Source organism: Setaria viridis, unplaced genomic scaffold (genome assembly GCF_005286985.2).
Source record: "Setaria viridis unplaced genomic scaffold, Setaria_viridis_v4.0 scaffold_297, whole genome shotgun sequence".
Classification (NCBI taxonomy): domain Eukaryota; kingdom Viridiplantae; phylum Streptophyta; class Magnoliopsida; order Poales; family Poaceae; genus Setaria; species Setaria viridis.
Genome location: NW_027255882.1, coordinates 9,658 through 28,974, shown reverse-complemented (window position 1 = coordinate 28,974; position 19,317 = coordinate 9,658). Strand labels below are relative to the sequence as shown.

General features: G+C 44.5%; 2 protein-coding genes across 2 annotated transcripts; one reads left to right on the top strand and one right to left on the bottom strand.

Annotated features, from left to right (window-relative positions):
• Window positions 1-284: 284 nt before the first annotated feature.
• On the top strand, window positions 285-10,504 carry LOC140221561 (NADH-ubiquinone oxidoreductase chain 1-like). Its single transcript, XM_072291325.1, has 2 exons — window positions 285-3,372; window positions 4,790-10,504. Exons 1-2 carry the CDS (start codon window positions 3,089-3,091, stop codon window positions 5,049-5,051), a joined length of 546 nt encoding a protein of 181 aa, XP_072147426.1. The 5' UTR covers window positions 285-3,088; the 3' UTR covers window positions 5,052-10,504.
• On the bottom strand, window positions 10,233-10,603 carry LOC140221560 (ATP synthase subunit 9, mitochondrial). The gene has a single exon (XM_072291324.1). The coding sequence runs from the start codon at window positions 10,601-10,603 to the stop codon at window positions 10,364-10,366; it is 240 nt and encodes a 79-aa protein (XP_072147425.1). The 3' UTR covers window positions 10,233-10,363.
• Window positions 10,604-19,317: the final 8,714 nt, after the last annotated feature.

Sequence of the window (19,317 nt, the reverse complement as noted above, 5' to 3'; positions counted from 1 at the left end):
CTATTCTACATGGGCAACAACTAGCCTGGGAAATGGGCTTCATTCAAGTCTTGGTCTTTTCGGATTCACTTATTTACGTGCATTTTCTTAAGGAAAGAGCCTACCTACTCAAACCTGATAGATGGATGATCTGGGGACTAGTTTTGCACATTTTTTATTGTACCTTTGGCAATAGGAAGTCTGAACCGACACCCCCCTGTCCCTCGGTGTGAGTTGCAGCAACACTCTGGTGGAAGTTATCCACCTATCGTTAGAACCAGCTGAAGCCGATTGAAGCGTTCTTGATACATTATTGCACATCTCAAGCACAAATTGGATTTCATTGAGGAAACATTGCTCCACTGAGGCGCTCCGCGGACGCTTTTTATTTCACTTTTCTCAAAATACACAGTTCTTTCTTAATACAATAGCACTTTCCTACAAACGGAACATAAAGACCACATTCGAAGTTCCTTTGGCAACTAAGCTAGAACTATCATTTTTCTAATAAGAAGATTGATCTTTGTTCTCCCTTGTGAGTGTAGAGTCGCTAGTCAGAGGCAAGGAATAGAGGAAAGTAGGAGATCGATGACAGGGTCAAAGGCCTTATTATAACTTATACCATTCTGAGTGGTACTTATAAAATAAAACCGCTGAGTCTACAGACTTAGTATTTATGGAAGGCTCTTCTATGCGACCACTTATAGAGAGACCGCAAGTCCATGAACCTGGAGATTGCCTCACGCCTAGGAAACAATGAGCTTATTCGGTGGGTCTTGCCCTACCAACCATTGTTAGCCACCTTAGTAACCTTACTTAGGAGCTATTCTTTATATCCAACGCCTGAAATGAATTTCCAAAAATATGATACTTACTCAATTTCCTTTCGACGCCCACTTTCAAATAAGTAAAAAGGAAGAAGCGACTGGAGTGAAACTATAGGTAGGCAGAGGTTAGAGTCAAAGGAGGAGCCACCATAGTCAAAGCCCCACAGACAGGTAAAGTTTAATGCTGTTGCCGAAAGCAGGCTGAGTGAATTCAAGGGTCTGCCCTTTAGACGAATGCACCTACTGTTTTGATGGACCTCAGTCACCCGTAGAGTACCACCCACCAATATAATTCTGAAATAGGCCTTACCCACCGCCCTATTTCCTTTCCAACTCTCAAAGCTAAACTCTTGAGATAGCACAGCAAAGAAAGTATTAGCTTCATCCGCTATTATGAAAAGTCTTAATCATCCTGGTGCTATATGAAACAGGGCGTGCGTGCTAGAAAAGCCAGAGAATTCAGCACCGTACTGCCAGGGAGTCCCATTGAAACGCGGGACATAAACTCATATATAGTGTAGTTTCTATGATTTGGTTTTTCAAGTAGTATAGTTTTCTCAAGAAACCGGAAAAAGATAAGTGTAGATAAGTAAGGAGGGGCCCTTAGTGAGTGTGTATAGGTTTCTGAGTCAGAAGATTCTCAGGATGGAGACTAGGGTGAATAGTTCCGCCTTCTTCTCCTTTACCGAGAATAGGAGATCCATCAAAAGCCTGCCTAGAGATTTACCTATTTCTTATCAGCAGACCTATGCCTTGATCATTCCTATCTAAGTGGCTATCTTTTCATGCCGAGCCATCCTTTTTCTTTACATGCCTGCCTAGCTTGGGAAAGAAAGGAGATGCATATCTCCAGAGTGAGAAGCACAAGCTATTGTATGTACCATTCCTCTTCACTCATTCTAGTCCTTAACTACTTGCTCGAAAAAGAGTCTCCTATACTTAGGTAGGTTTTCCTATACGAGGAATTACTCACCCAGACTGTCTCTTCGAGAAATGTTCATTGAGATCCTATCCATATTAATGCACCACTTAATAATCACATCTTTGATGTATGTGCCAGGTCTCATTATCTAAATGCATGAAATAAAAATACTTGATATCAGAAGAGATAGAGATGGTTCTTTTGTTCGGGAGACAACCATTGTAGATTCCAGCCGAGAAGACCAGGAAAAGAGAAGGATAAAGAATGTCATATATCTCAGGAGCTAGATCACTTCCCGATGAACAAGTCAGAATTGCCTCAACAAAAATGGATGGAATTGGACCGAAAAAAGCCATTCAGCTTCGTTATCGATTAGGTATCAGTGGGAACATCAAGATGAATGAGTTAACTAAGTATCAGATCGACCAAATTGAACAAATGATAGCTCAAGATCATGTTGTTCATTGGGAATTGAAGAGGGGAGAACGAGCAGACATCGAACGATTAATTTCTATTTCTCGTTATCGTGGAATTCGTCATCAAGATGGATCGCCATTACGCGGTCAACGAACTCATACTAATGCAAGGACTGCTCGCAAGCAAATTCGGAAATGAAAGAAGGCTACCGAAAGAACAAGCAACGGATTGAGCGCTCATCCCTTGCTAAAGCGCATACGTTTTCTTGCTCCTTGGTACTTGTCTGATCAATCACACTGTTCAATAGTTCTCTTTTTCTTTTTCGTTCGATGAACCGCTTACTAATCACGTATACGTATAGTAGGCCCCCTTCGCCACTCCACGTCTGGCCCGTCTTGGTCTCGCTCACTTCGCCCGCCTATCGTATCGGTTCGGCTTCGTCCGTCAAGCGACAGCTTCTGCCTCTGACAGCTTTACTATCGCTCATGACTGGTAGTTGTCTCTATGTAGTAGTCGGCCTTTGTTAAGCTTCGCCAGAAGCGACTAGTCGCTTCCCGAATGCCTCTTTCTTGTACTAATTAATGTGTATGGTCTAGTCTTTCCAATGCCTCTTTCCTTGCCGCCAACGCACGCTAGATGGAGAGTAAGCAAGCTACCTTGCTTGCATTGCATTCGTTAAACGGTAGCTTCCGCGCCCTTCCTGCCTGCAGAAATTGATGTGAATGATCGTGTCTTCGACATCAATTTCAGTCTGATTAGATATGTCATTGAAACAAATCTGTTTTGTCTCTGTTTTATTTTCGGATGATAAGGATGAGCCAGCCGATCCTAACATAATTTTGGAGGAGCCGGACGACGAAGCCTCAAAATCTGATAAGGATGTCTCCGACGCGACCGGACTGCAACTATATTTTTTTTAGGGGTCAGGAGGGAAAAAAAAGATATGCTGTTTCCTATCAGTCCCAAGCGGATACCCCCCAGCTTCCACGGTCCGCTTACCGAGGAAGAGATGCGGGAGGACCCAGGGCCAGAGCAAGTTGGGTTGGGGTATAGAGCCGTAAGCGCGGTGGGGGTGACAGAGGATGTGCTCGTACGGTTCATAGTTGGGTATGATATTCTCGTGGATTGTTGGGAACGTCCTCTATATTCGAAATATGCCTTTCTAGGAGCATTACGATCTGCAGCTCAAATGGTCTCTTATGAAGTCTCTATTGGTCTTATTCTTATTGTGCGCCTTGTGAGCACGTTTGGATCCGCGAAGGCAATCGCTCGGATCTTCCCCTAACCCAACCCGGGAACGGACCGGAGGGAACCGCAGCATGAGGAATGTCCGCGTCTCGTCGCAAGGCTCGTTTTGAGTTTTGGGTCATAGGGCGGGCAGTGCAGTCCGGGGCACAAGGGTCCTGGTACTACCCAGGTGCGAAGAACCCCGGAGGTGACTGCAATGAGCAAAAATGTCACTCACCGGCCTAAACGACGAGCAAACACTCGAACGTGAGAGCAAGGGATCACCCAACGAATGGACGAGCTCCAAGGAGGGAGGAGAGAGGGAGGCAAGAACCATGCTTTCAGAGAAGTGGCGGTCCGAATCCACTCTGACAAAAGAAAATAACTGACTAAGCCGTGCCGTAAGGGGGGCTCCACACGGGACGGGGCCAAGGCCTTCATGTATGGGTGACAGATCGGCCATAGGAGTACTCCGGGATATACACCAGGGCAACTAATGTCGAGCATACGATGATGCCGCCCGTTTTCATTTCGTGAAAGTCCCCGGCAGAGGAAAGGGCTGTAGGTGATGGCGCGTTCTGCTTCTTAGGGCGATAAAATCGTTCCTATGGGATCGTGCGTGGCTGCTGGTATAGATGATGATGAAAGGCGGGCCGCTTGAACCGGGACCTATTCTCATAATAGGCAGCAAGCAAAGCTAAATAGGAAAGGGGGCGACTGATGACTGCCTTTTTCGTCAAAATCAAAAAGGGTGGAATGTGGAGCTAATATGGCTGGCTACAAGTATAGCCAAAGAAAGATGAGACGAGACGGACTGTCAGAGGACGCAGCGGGACTACCAGGGGAAAGCCCGCCCCCGCTAGCTAACATAGATATCTATTCTCGGTGCGCATATTCGAGATTTAGAATCTCTTTCCGACCAGGCCAGGCCGAATCGGGCCACCACTTGGGATGGGAATGGCTCAGCCCACATGCATCATTTGATGAAAGCACTCCAGTCCAGTCGCCTCCGATCAGTGGCTTGTCAACCACCGGACCGTAGCTCCTCACCAAATGCCCCTGCGTTGGGGCAACACAGCACATGACTAGTTCGCTCAAGGACCACACCCTCTCGAGAGCAGGATGCCGGCCGAGATGGAGCACCAACCTAGACTTTCCTTGGGCTTGCCTTGCCCCAACATCTAAATAAAGGGCGGGCGCCGAAAAGGAAGCAGTGACGCCTTTTCGACGAAAGCTTAGCCTGGTAGGCGCTGCTTACTCACCCTACTCCCTTAGACAATGCAATGCTCTGAACACGAAAGTTTGCAGTTCAGCCCTCTTCTCCCATGCAGAGTCGCAGGCAGCGCCTCGGATAAAAGCACGGACGAGCCACATGCAGGGAAACTTGCACGTGTGGTTCTGGCCGGGGACCCCGGTATACTGTACTAATATGTGTAGGTCCCTGTAATTCGAGTGAGATTGTCATGGCGCAAAAGCAGATATGGTCCGGTATTCCCTTGTTCCCCGTATTGGTTATGTTCTTTATTCCTCGTCTAGCAGAAACTAATCGAGCTCCGTCTGATCTCCCAGAAGCGGAAGCGGAATCAGTTGCAGGCTATAATGTAGAATATGCGCGGGATGCGATCCTTAATAGTTCACTGTTGGCGGAAGCCAATGTCTCGGGACTCATTCTGACTTAAACAAGGGGTGGGTCTTTACCAACTTCCAAATCCAAGATTTAGGGAAAAAAAAAGAGGGGCAGGGCACTCTTCATTCTTCATTCGAAACTCATGAATGTCGGGTCGGAGGTTTTTGCCTTTTTATCAAAAAGGGGAGTTGGGTAAAGCAAACTCCCTCCTTGGACGAGCACGGGGCTTAGTCAAGTAGAACCGGGTTGCGCTGCTTGATGCTCCGATCGAAAACAAATCAGTGGGGCCATGCCGGTACGACGGAATATGCGTTAGAAAGGTCAATCCCTCCCCCCCTTTTTTTTTTTAATGAAAAACCGGGCCGAACTTCTAAAAAGCAGCCCACCCGCTTCCATAGAACAATATCGCGGCAACGTAGACCTAAGTGGATTTATTGGATTCTGGGGAACCATCACAAGTACGGCCGGCCTATAGAACGAGAATGCCGTGTCGTCCAGCGGAGCTTAGAAGAAGGTGACTCGGAGCCTAAGGAAGGTGACTCGCGCAGACAGCTGACTCCTTTTCAATAGAAAGGAATAGCCAAACCTACCCAGCTGGCTGGTCAATCTCAGTGATCTTATCGGCCGGCAAAGCGGAGACGGACGACCACGGTCCCGACCTTACCAGCACCGTAGGTTTACTAATCAATGAAGCCCCTCAACCTACTATCTTTTCTTACAAACTCAACCAAGCCTAACCAAACCCCATGCTAACGACATGTTCTTGATATTGATTGAGTTGGAGGGAGTCAGAGACTACCACGGAATCCTTCCATAGTCACCCCGGTGACCTTCGTCACCAAAGCGTCACGACAGTTTCCAAGACCCCTCATATAATCTCCAGTGGGGATCAGTCGGAGCACGTAGGAATGCCGACCACTACATAAGCCACGTCTGGCTGAGGCGAGCAGCAAGCGGGGGAGAGTCTTTTTAAGTACAAGAACGTTGGGGTGGGACGCTAGTACTTAAACTAGGGTTGCTTCTTAGCGCTAATCTTTTCAGCAGTTAGTTGTAGCGCGCCTTCCCTCCTTCTCTCATTTCGGAAAGATTTGGCAGTATTTTCTTATGATGACCTGGTCGAGAGAGTACGAAACATCGGTGTAAAAGATTGAGTGGGATGGTTATAGTAAGGGGCGAACCAAGTGCTTGCGCGAAGAAGCGAATCAATCAGAATGGAGACAAGGAAAGGAGGAGAGGCGAAACTCAACTAAAATGGAAAAGGGAACTCGACCGACTATCATGAGCGAAGTGAGGGAATTCCTTCTGATTGGATCCCTTAGGAGAGAGACAGAAGGTATTATTAAATAGAATCAGATCTTTGACGATCCAGTATTAGCTAGTAAGTGTATGGACTCAGACTTTGATGACTCCCTAGTGGCCAGGGAAGCGTTAGCTTCACCCTTTGAACGTCTCATTTACTCTCTCTAGCTCTCGACTTTACGTATAGGAATTTCAGGTACATTGGTCGATGAAAGTGAACATCTATCTTATCTTACGCCACTTACTCTAGCTTGACTTTGTGGAAGACGTCCGATTGAATGATCTCCAGTGGGTTCTATTACCATGTGTACCCAGCCTGCTTCCTTCTTTTTTACCAGCCTCTCTGCTTCTGTCAGTATAGAGGAAAGTCTTCAATCCCTTGAGAGAAAGAAAAAAAGGCCAAAAAAAGATACCTAGCATGACACATCAGCTACGCCATCAGAGCCTGTCCACTTGCTAGTCAGGAAAAAGAACCGCTCCGTTCCGTGGGCTTCTTTCGCAGCTCTCTTCACGCTCGCTTTACGAGTGCAACCAAGTTCAATAAACTGTTCATGCTAATTCATAGACTATGCTGGTTTCTATCTAAGAGTCCTGTGAGACGCTTCCTTCTCATACACATCTGAAGGAACGTTTGATCATCAGCATTAGAGAGTTTTGCAGGTCCTTGAGAGAACGTTATCCAGCCACCATGGTCTGAGGTGAAATTGGTCCTGGTCCATAAAACGAAAGGTGCTGGGCAAGCGCAGAGAAGTCGTCTGAAGGGGAGTTCCATAGGAATGTTCAACTTCGATCAACCTTGGTCCCATGCCTAAAAAAGAAAGAAGGTCCAAAATAGGGGTGATATAATCCACTGCTCGCCTAAGAATGTACTGACGTAATCCCTACTATGGCTTCCCGAAGGATCCAGCAGCTAAGAGGGTCCGAGCCATAACGGATTGATGTGACCGTAGCGGCGACTGGAATCGATCTGAATGAGGCAGTTATGGGACTTATCTTATCTAACAACAAATATCTAGAAGGATTAAAAAAAGGTGGGGGTCAAGGTGTATAATACGAGCTCCACTTTCAGGCAATGAGCTAGCTTAACCCTGATTGCTTAAGGTTTAATACAGTCATGTCATGTTGGATCTGCTACTAAGAAAGTAAGAGAAAGACTGTCTTCTATCTAATCTTTCAGTCAAAGTAAAGTAGGTATAGGTAAAGTAGTTCAGGGAGGTGCGTGCAGTTAGCCCGAAAAGCTTGTATGTAAGCGAGTGACTTTGCTTTATGGCAGCATAAACTAATTGGCAGTAAGTAAGTGCTTCGATATGATGTGGTTCTGTATCAATCCAGAGGCCTGTATTAGTATCATAGATGGGTTTCCTTTTATCTTAAGCTAGAGTACCTATGGAAGAGGCTTTACTTTTCGATAAGGAGATGCAGACTCGTATGCTTCGTAGTAAAAACCTTCCTTTACCGCAGGCAAGCTCTCCTCTTGAAATATGTTGACTGTTTCGCATGGAGCTACGAAGAAATGCCCGGTTTAGACCCGCAGTCCACAAGCTCAAGATTGATCCAAATGTGCTGCCTGTTAAACAGGCACCTCGCCGCATGAGGATAGAGCTTGAAGAAAAGGTCGTCATCGAGACCAAAAAGCTCATTGAAGCTGGTTTCATACAGGAAGAAGAAAATCCCGATTGGGTGGCCAGCATTGTTTCAGTGAAGAAGAAGAACGGACAAATACGCATCTGTGTGGATTTTCGAGATTTAAATAAAGCCTGTCCTAAAGACGAGTTTTCGTTACCAGTGACAGAGCATACTATGGTGAAAGATTAGAATGAGAAATAGACGGTGCTCTCCCTGCAAATCAATTACTTAAACTAGCCACACTAGACAAACCATCTGTACAAATGAGAAAGAAATAGGGTCAAAGCAGATCCCCTTGTCCCATTCCAGGAGAAGGAACTCCCGTCAAATCCACAAGAAGGAACTACACCTTTCGGGTACCGTTAATCACAACAGAGAAGGTACGTTATACATTTCATCATCATAGAATCAAGGGGCATTACTTGAATGCGACTGCAGGTACACGCGAAGAAATGATTAAGAGAGCTGTATTTGCGAGGGAATTAGGGGTTCCTCTCATAATGCATGACTACTTAACTGGGGGATTCACGGGAAATACTAGTTTGGCTCATTATTGCCGCGACAATGGCCTACTTCTTCACATCTACCGGGCAATGCATGCAGTTATTGATAGACAGAAAAATCATGGCAAAGCAGCGTGAATTCAGAATAAGCATCGTCGCATTAATCAGAATCTTAAAAAGCAAGCTCAAAGTGATGCCCTGGCACAACGAGCTGAACTTGGTCAAAAGGACTAGACATAAAAAGGCATCGCTTATTTTTCTCCGTCAGGTCAAATATCACGAACATAACCCGCAAACATCAATCAAGAATTCATCTACACTAATCATCAATCTTCTCAATAGCAGAGAAATCAATGAATGCACTATACTCGCCTCTAAGCCTCTTCACAATATCTTGTTCCCATCGAGATCCGTAAAATCGACTCCAGTATCCTCAAATAGACCATCAGGTGTCAACTAAAAGCATATCGCATCAGAACTTCGTCCTGAAAACCATAGCTTATCTGCCAGATTTGGCAACGGTTTGGCAACAATATTACTGCCGCACAGCCTGCAAACGCACCATTTGAAATCCGATACATAACTCTCTTCGGTTTAGAAGACGCAATGAACCAAGAGTCTCGGGCACATAACCACGGCTCTGTGGAGAAACACCCAAAGGTGGATCAAGACGATAGGGAGAACTATTGCGCGAAGCCTTCGGAACTGCAGGGGATTTATGGCTACAACTGGAGTCTTTAAGTGCCAACCAATTGGATCCGGTAACTCCGGAACCAATTCACTAGTCTCGGCAGGTTGTTCTTCCTCTAGGTCTCTCCATTCCCAAGGAATATTTCTTCGTGGGCTATAAGACATTAACAACTGGCTCTCGAGTATTCCTATCATCAAGTTTTTCTATTTCCATCATAAAGTTCGCGGGTATAAGTCAAAAGGTTAGCTCGCTTATTTGGCAAAACCTTCCAAACAAGACAAGAAAATACGGCACCGACATTTCCAATGGTAGTCAAGTTCACTGGAATAGGTTCTTTGAGCTATGATCCACTGTCGAATCAGCAGTAACGAAGTAAGTGAATTATTCATCGAGAACTTCCTATGGCATTCAGCCTTTTCCTTCAGCTTAGCGCCCTCACTGCTACTTCTCTCTATTAAGCTGCTCTCTGGGTCCGTCCATAAGCATGCATACTGGCGCTCTCTTATTGGCTAGGCCCCTATCTAATTAGCGGGTTATTCTAACAATATACAAAGAATATAATGTTTGGAGTTCAATAAGCTCTTTGCAAAAGAATAGTTCCTGCTAGTGAAGTACCTAAATAGTGCAATCTCTTGCATCGAGAATCATCCTACTGGAGAACCTTCTTGCTTTGTCTTTCCCTTATCTTGCTAGCTCTATACCAGTGCTTGAAATAGGCATTTCTTCTTTCTTATCTTATCTTATCTTATCTTATCTTAATAGTTGAGATGAAATAATATATATGCAAGAATGATTCTACCGCTGATGTGTCATACTCTACTTCAAACTCTATCTACTCAATGAAGCAAGCAGTTTGATGGACGGCACCTTCCTCTTCAATAGCTTTCTTTCTAGTTCTGAGTGTGTAGAAAAAACGGAGTTTATGCTACACACATCATAACTCACAGCCTATATTTACATGCTTTTTAGGCTAGAACTTTTCACAGCCTAAATGTAAAGCGGAACACACACAAACAGATGTTCCTCAACTCGGAAATATGCCTCGCGGGTGAAGCAGTGTGTCATTGAAACCTCTTACAGACGAAGAACGATTCCCGCTCAGACGATTCGCCGCTAGAGGCTCCTTGGTCGAGAGCAACCGCGCAATCAATCTTTATTGAATGCGCTACTACCGCCTACATAACTTGTCTTCCTTTTCAAGGAGGTAAGTCTCAGACCATATGTAGTTCTTTGCCTCGTTAGACACTAGAAAACGAATGAGATCAGAAAGGCCATCATTGAGGCAAACAATGCAATAGCTTCGGTGAGAGCAAAGCCCAAAATAGCATAACCAAATGATTGTTTAGCCAATGAAGGATTTCGCGCCACGGAATGAATCGAAGAACTGAGGACGTTTCCAATACCGACAGCAGCTCCCGCTAAAGCAATTGTAGCAGCTCCGGCACCTATTGATTTAGCTCCTTCTAACATGTCGAGTCGCGACATGACATTGTTTCACGCTTTTCCTTCGCTACTAGAAATTTCTAGTCTAGTCTAGTATAGTATAGTCATTTATTTCCCGTTGATGAAATTTCTAGTCTAGTATAGTTCTAGTATAGTATTTCTCGTTGATTTGATTCCTCATCTCCATAGTTGAATAATAAACCTAGACACAAACTAGATACGGAATAGCTACGTTTCTTTCTATATGATAATATTACCCGAGGGGAGGAGATGCCTGAAAATTGGTTTCTTCTTTTCAAGAGTTGGGATTGAAGGATTTGCTAATGCCCGACCCTTCTCGACTAGAAACTCTTCCGCTCCTCCGGACCTTTGGAAAACCAAGAAGCAGAATGCAGTGTCTGCTATGATTGCCCCAGATGTAAGTTGGCCTCCCCCAGCCACAGCTATTTTAGCCGAATTTCTCTTTTGGATATGGCAAGTGGTTTTAACTGCGAAAGACAAATCAATGAATGTACTTGAACTGCCGGTATCAATAAGGGCAATGCCTGTTTGTCCACCAACAGTGACCTTGACTGAAAATGTGCCAGCAGTGACCTGCCCTGAAACTGCATGAGCCGAAATATGCATGAGATACTCATTTGGAGGGGAGTCCTGATCCTGTGGGATTTCTTCTTCTTCTTGTACTGCAATCTCTTCTGTGGCATCATTTGGTGTGTCAGTTTCCTGCATGACATTGATAGTAGGGATTAACTTGCATTTGTGACCGGGGACCCATTTGTCACCACATCTCCAGCATTCACCAGCTTTTCTAGCTCTCTGTTGTTGCACTTGGGGAGCCGCAGGTTGTTCTTTAGTTTTGTCTGGTGTGGTGGTAGCAGGTTCTGCACAAAAGGTCTGTATGGAGCAGCAGTGATTTGTCTCTGATATGAAGAAAACTGTTTCTTAGGTGGGGCACTGCGTTCCATGTCTTTGGCCTGCCAGTACGCATCAGTCAGGGACTCTGGATGGAGAGGCCTGAGTTGGTGTTTGATGTCATGACGAAGGCCGTTGACAAAGCATTTTACAAACCACTCTTCGGTTAGCTCTGGTGTATCTTGTTTCAACATAGTCATGAAATCTTCAAACTTATCAATATAAGCATTGACTGTCATGTTGTCTTGTTTCAGTGCATTGAAAGTTTCAGCAACTTCATAGGGACTGTATGCAGAGAAACGATGAGTAATCATGCGACAGAAATCTGACCAAGAGGAATCTTGCCCAGTGGTCTAATATGAATAAGAAATGGCAGCTATAACAGAGATTTGTCTCAATCGCTCAGCTTGAAGGTAGGTCCTTGTCACTAGAACGAAATGCAAGGGTTGGTGGATCGGTGATTTCTGATAATACAAGCAAGGACACACCTCTGGCTGTATCTTGTGAGCCAGCCCTTACCGAAGGCATGATGGAGTGAAAGATCGGGACTCTTGGCTATCAAAAGGGAGAGCCAGGGACAATTGATACACGGATTTCCAAATCTATAAAGAAAGACATATATCATATAATGACTCTACTGAAGATATTGAGACACGACCTGGTCCCCTTCGAGTCCAAGTATCAGGTGAGTGCTATCCCCATCCGGCCTTCACCAAATGTCCAGTATTGGCAAATGACAAATGACAAGAGCCTACCGGTACATCCTCCAAGCCAAGATGCGGACTTTAATGATAAATGCCAGGGTTATATCAATCATGCAATACCTAATAGTCCAGCTATCAGCCTATCTGCATCTTCTAAGACAATAAAATCCTTCTATTAGAGAATGAGAGCTTCTTCACACAAGATCTTTAACTTAAGTAAGGACTTGGTTTTCTTACCACTGCTTCCGTGGGCTGATCCGAGGGACAACACTAGGTTCCTGTCACACCGTATTCCAGTCAGAAAATAAGGACCATATGACTATTGGAAAAGGGAATAACTAAAGTGGCATTTCATCCCTGCTCTCGCTTACTGTGCGCGCTTTCCTTTCGCCCACATCAAGGCAAAAACTCAGTATATAAAGTCTACCGGACAAGATTCATTCAATCAACCATAAAGCAGGGAGGCATATGAGTTAGACGAGGCACGATCGTGAGTTAAAGAAAGAGCATCGACCCTACCTACGTATTTTTGATAAAGTGCAGTATCTCTTCTTAGCCGGATGAGCCTTTTTCTTTTCGAGAACTAGTACCGCCAATTCAAGCCGTCATACTTCTCCTCGTACCTTGCGAAAAAACGGCTTGCGTAGCGTAGGTCTCCTGCATGCCTATCTTGCGATAGCTAGTGATAAGTGGATTCAAGGGATCGAGCCAGATCTAACAGAAACAAATAGAAATCCTACAGTCTAAAAAGAAGGTGGGCTTTAGCTGAATCGAGCTGGGTGGGAGAAGATACGCTTATGAGAAACCAGCAAAGACATTATTAGACCGCTCAGAAACGGAATGTACCTAGGGAACCCTATTGATCAGATCAGAGACTGAACCTAGTGATCTTTCTCCTGCTGGCAAGCATCGAAAGGAAGTAGATAAGGGTGGGTTGCATTAACTTTGCCTTTGCAAATAAGTCAAGCTAATCAGGTAGTCTTTTAGCTTGATTAGTGGCGCATTTCGGCACGAAGTGCTGGCTTTCTTCCTTTTCATACAAAAAAGCTTTCGTTGAGACAAAGCAGGCAGGGCAACTAAACCAAGATGGAAGGAGTTCACCCCTTTCCTTTCTGTGTAGACGTCAGGATTATATATAATCCTTTTTTATATATAAATCCTAGCCCTCGTGAGGGAATCAATCATGGGTCCCCGTGCTGCTTTTCAAAATAAGGAAGAAATGCGTACAGGAAGGAGGGGCTCCGGGTCACTCTCTTCACTGATGCTTCGAAGCTTCCACCTTGAACTCGTCAAAGCAAACCTACTGAATGTTGAATCTCGATCGATGTCAGAAACCAACCGTAGAAAGAGAGGTCGAAGCACCTGATCACTCGTTCAGCTCGTTTTTCGCTCCTGCCTGTATGAATTGCATAAGTCATTGTGTTTTGGCGGTGGAGAAGTACAGAAGTAAACAGTGTGTTAGTATTTAGTTGTGCGAAGCGTTGTTGACAAGACTTACTCAACTCACACCTGCTTCCGGTGACAACTACCACTCTCTTATGAATGGGAGGGTAGAGTACCAAGACATAGGGATTAGCCAGCGAAGGCGGTTTATTTACTAATCAATATACTTATTTTGAATTCTTTTAAGTCAGGACAGTTCAAAGGCACGAGAGATAAGGAAAACAGAAAAGCTTCTCAAACCAGAGTAGGAATTCGATCAATCGCTATCAATGCCAGGAGGCAGATCAAGATTCATGGGAACGAGAACCTTTTTACCTAAGTAGGAAGAATCCATTAGGGCTGCGAACTCTTCCAATATGTGCGAGCAAATGTGCATGATCGAGTTGGAAAAACCAGGGCATCATCTATCTATCTATCTATCAAACTTTTAATACGTCTCTTCGAGAAGCAAAGAAACTAGTATATACTAGACTCGGTGCCAAGGGAGAAAAGCTTAGAGATAGAATGCTCATCCGTCCATTTCTTATTTCCTGAGGTTCACCTATGTTCTTTTCTTGTGCTTTGTCAAATCAAATAGGCGCGTATGAAACACAAATCCAGAGGCGGATATCTATTGACGATATAGCGTATGAAAGAGATTTTTATGCAATTCCATCGGTGCTAGCTCTGTTTTCAGCATTTGCCTGAACAGGCGCATTTGCTGCTTCAGTTAATTCCTTTTAAAGGTGGATATTCCGGTTCATTCCTTTGGGACTGCTCATTTCTTTGCCTTATCATTTGCCGACATGCGGACCCCCTTCTCTTTTCTTGCATTGAATTGCTTATCTTTCTTCGGGTTCCAAGCATCGGCTGTAGTTGGGGAGAAATCCTCATCTCCAAACCCCGGCAGTAGTTCCGAGCAGAAGTTGACTTTCGATACGAATTCCTTCCTTCGATAAAAAAAAGGATTAATACCCGGTAGCGCCATCCTCTTATGCTAATTCGATAGATAGATTTGTTTTCTAAATTGTAGTAATCATTTGATTCTCCTGTTTCTACTAAATACGGCTATACCATTGCTCCTCCTTTTACGCGGGGCTGCTTCTCCCTTTCTTTGAACCTAGCTATCTGGTTTGGCCCAGCTGCTTCCTACCTGTTAGCTATTCCCCCTGCTCGAGGTCCGCTATCTGCATATCTGGTTCGGTGGACTGGTGCGTGGGTGCTGCTAATTGGATTTGCATAGGATGGTCCGTGAACCAAAGCAACAAAAGTTGTTCCCTGAGTCCTTGCTTTTTACCTTACCAGCTGCTTGCCTCCAAGAAACCCACTCCGCCTAAAGAGTCCTATTCCTATCCGGTCTACATTCACTATTCTTTGCTCTACCCTCACACACCCAGGCCTAGGAGATAATGAGATGGAATTACAACAAAAGATACACCCATTGGCAACCGCCCACGTCCCATCAACTGATTGGCCCCCTGGCCAACCACTATACAACTAATACTTGCCTGCTTGTTTCTTTTCCTTGTGAGTGTGAGCAAGAAAGGGGATATACACGGGTGATTGACCGCCAATTGATCTTCATTGATTCAGTCATCCATTCAGCTTTGAAATCGGAGACAAGGAAAACAACTTCATAGAAGCGCCGCGGATCAATATAGAGATGCGAACCAATATCCTTTTCCTGGTGGACTCTGAAGTACTCGTCTTTTGCACAAGGCCTCGTGTCAAATAACATCAAACCACGTCCACGTCCTCCTACCTCGCCCATTTGCTGAGATCATCTACATTTTGCTTCGTGTCGAGCTCCAATCGGCCCAAACGTTTTCCTTCGGGAGGGCATAAAATTGCTGCTTTCTTTCTGTAGTGAGGCTGGCTTCATTTCCCATTGTCATTTCTTTTTCCAAAAACTCATTTGCTAAGTAGAATAGTTCAAATTCATGCTCTGCTAGAGCAAACACACTTCTCGGGATTGATGTCGTCTCCGTCTACTTTTTCTCTTAACTCACTCGGAGATCGGCCAGCCAGGGTAAAGAATAAGAAAAAACGTTCCGGTAATAGAGATTGCCTTCAGCAGGAAGATGAGTAGATCGCTCACCTGGAACTTCTTAGCCCTCTTTCCTTTAGAAGAAAAACCTTTGTGAATGCTAGCCCTGGACCAAGGCTGGCTATAGGCGGATCGCCCAACCGATCATAATCATAGGTTCAACCACACCTGAAATGTGTTTATACATTAGGAAGACTTACTACACTGGAACCTAGATATCAATGCAACTAGGAAGTAGAAGCAAGGGCAGACCCGTTTGTTTACCAAACGAGCTTATCGCCGTGCTCGTGGGCTATGCTTCAAGTGCGGGGAACTACCCTGTATGCGGTCCATGTACCCTCGCCTATGAAATGGATAACCCTTGCAGCCATAGCAGCAGGATTTTCAGGGCTTCTGTCATTATCTCATTGGATTGCCCACTTCCGGTACTTCCAACTGCTCCTCGGATCTGCTGCGTATATGACCCTAAAAAGGTCTTCCCGGTGTTACCATCAAGGGAAAGGCTTACTAAAAGGAGGAAGCTCACTTCCAACCCAGTCAAAAGATCTCACTAGGGAGAAAGCGGAAGTGAAAGACAGGCTACCAATAAAGATCCCTCACTGCATCGTTAGTTCTTGGATCTCTTTACTTTGCAGTCAGTGAAGCCTATACCAATTGTCTCTACCCTCCCCATCTAAGCTCTGTCTTGAGCATCTGCCACATCTAACTGCAAGCCTTGCTTTCCATTGGCTGATTCTCTGTTCCAGGTACAAGTCAAGTGGTCAGGGGATGGATTCCTGGTGAAGAGCACTTTTGGATTATCTAGTTGTTGCTTTGACTACGCCAATACCCACGATTAAAGAAATACGATTCCTAGCGCTATAAAAATGCATATAAAGGGTCCAATACGAATTCATGCAATGGAATGAAATAAGGGTTTAAGCCGGGGATTAAAGAAAAGGAATTATCTACTAGCGATGCTAGGCCGGGGAAATGGACTAACCGATTCCCGAAACCTATTACTTTATCTAGCCGGTGCCGAAGCCGAGAACGATGCCCTTTGCCCCGGAGGGGGTCGATTTAGCATATTTTCGATTGGTATTTCCGATTGGTATTCCGAGCGATATTCCTATTCGTATTCGTATTTAATTGAAAGCGTAGGTTCGTAGTCATATATCGTAGGAATTATCATATTTCCTTGCGGAGGATATTCACTGCTACAGAACTACAGCATGGATCTATTATAAAAGAGAAATCACTTCAAACTCTTCCACTTACTCCTGTTTGGTTTGCTTCTGTTTTCAGTTGAACATTCTTCTTTGAAACAATCAACTCCTTGGTCCCTAAGCAATCACTTAGTGGAAAAGGAAGTGATCGAGCGATGACAACCAGGAGGTGGGCTTGGAAGCAGCCATCCTTTACTTTAAAGAAAAGAAATTCGTATAGAAAGATGGACTAGCTCGAGACCTTGGCTTCAAACAATCGATTGAATCTGGATTCCTTTGCTTATCCTTCCTGGCTATAGTCTCTCTTGTGCCTTCGGCAGTTCAGTTAAAGATTTCTGTATCAGCAGTTTGTTTCCCCATTTGCTCAAAGAACGCATAAAACCTGTTCCCTCACCGTATCAAAAGATCAAGCAGAAGAGTCCTCTTCTTCAAGAAGAGTTTTTCATTTAACTCTTCCGCAGCAATGCCCGGGCAATAAAACAATCTGAGCAAATCCGCTAAACAATATATCATTTCAAACGGTATGTGCTGGTTGGATAGAGCAATCAGTAGTTGACGTTCGAACCAATCTTCTCTCTAGTAGACTTTAGATTCCGTCGTCCGTTTGTTTTGTTTTGAATTGACATAGAGAAATCTTCCCACTACGTAATTAAGGAATAGGTGGCGAAGGAGAATGTTCTTGCTTTTCTTCTGATTCAGTCCAAAGATAGAGACAAAAGAAAAGGTAATTATTGAATCGGAGTTGGCTTCTTTTTTTCGGCAAGGGCAAAGGTTTGGCAATTCCACCAAGAAAGGGAAGGATCGCGATAGATACCTCGTCTTTCTTTTTGACCAAGGGGAAGAGAAAGTAAAGCTTACTCGAGCTGATAAAAAGGATGAAATAGCAGTGCTTCATAGCCTAAAAGAGAAAACGGAATTCGCAAACGGAACTCACTTAATTAAATTAAATTAAATAGTAGAAATCCTAGCCTGTAGGAGAGTGAACCGACTGACTTTTCTTGCTTTGTAGATTTCACGCTTACTGTTTGCTTTTTCGATTTCACTTATCTTATTAAGTTAAGTTAAGTATTGGATTTTCCTCTATGGAATTTCATCCTATGTATGTGTTGTTTGTTTAGATGCCTTTCCTCTTATGGAACGTTAGGCAGGCTCCTTATCTTACTCTAAAGCAATGTGGTGCCAGACCTCTGAAATGTAATTGCTGGACCAGCTATTTCATCTTCAATTTCTGGTCATCTAGCCTATTTCGTAGTTGCAGGTGGGAACGTTTAATACTGCCTTTGATCCGTTTCGAGCAACCTCATCGCTTGTTATAGAGCTCTAACTTCACCGGTGAGATTGCTAGCCAGGCGCGGAGCGTTTGATTGGGAAGTTTTTAGCGGCAAAGATGCAATCTCTAAATCGCGTGTGTTAAGTGGGTAGATTCATTTCACCGATGCTTCGATCACTTCTCGACCGCTTTCTTCTTTCTTTATGTTATGTTGGTTGGTTAGGACATGATCTACTATTTATTTTATTGCCCTGTGGGTCCTGTCCTTTTTTGGGGCTAGCTAGAACGAGGGCAAGCAAAGGGGAAAGAGCCATAGCATTCATGAGCAAAGCTCTAGGGGTGAAAACACAAGCTTTATCCACCAACCTACCATGAAATGAACTCCGATCATCGCTTTCTCACAAACATCGATTGGAAGAGATCAGTATCAGTATTTACAGCGGGTATTCTTCCAATATAAAGAGTGAACTGCGCCCTCGTTCATTACACAACGCAAATTGGGCCCAATATTGACACTGGAGAGCTCTCTACGACCGGGTGTTCAGTTTAGTTGAAGTATGTGCTGATCTTAGATCTCGCAATCCGTACCAAGGAGCGTGCTGTATAACACCTTCAAGCATTCACATCTCATCCCGCCCACCACACAAGTCAACACATAAACTCTCCAGCTAAAAATCCACTGACAGCGGAGCGGGTGACCTTAAGCGCACGGGGCAGCGAACATCTACAGCGTCAAACTACACCGGGCAGCTAAATAATATATAATACTGAAAAGTGACAGCGCATCTGTTTTGGGTACAGAGGGCCATAGGTTCGAATCCTGTCACCTTGATGTGGTATTAAAGGGGGCTTCTTGCCTCGGCATCCGTCTTGTACGTTGGGTACGCTAATGCTTCGACTTCAGCTTATGAAACTGAGTAATAAGTAGTAATTCTTATGGCTATTGGCTTTCCAGCTTTCACCTCTCTGCTGCTTCTGGAGCTGCTTAAGCGCTTAACTTCTACCAAAGTGTGGTATACATTGGATGGAATTAGAGTGGCCGTGCCTACGAAAATAATAGTAAAAATAGCACAGAGTAGTACTGACGTTTCAAATGAACTAAGTAAAATATTGTTCTCCATACTTAAGAAAGCATGATTGTAGCTCCGCTTCTTGCTCTAAGCAGAAAGACTTATCTGAAATCGCAGGTTGGGTTT

Excerpts from the sequence above, each read along its gene's own strand:
- LOC140221561 (XM_072291325.1), top strand. The coding sequence starts at position 3,089 with ATGCTGTTTCCTATCAGTCCCAAGCGGATACCCCCCAGCTTCCACGGT. Across the intron at positions 3,373-4,789 it reads TCTATTGGTCTTATTCTTAT|TACTGTACTAATATGTGTAG; the intron begins TGTGCGCCTTGT and ends GGGACCCCGGTA.
- LOC140221560 (XM_072291324.1), bottom strand. The coding sequence starts at position 10,603 with ATGTCGCGACTCGACATGTTAGAAGGAGCTAAATCAATAGGTGCCGGA.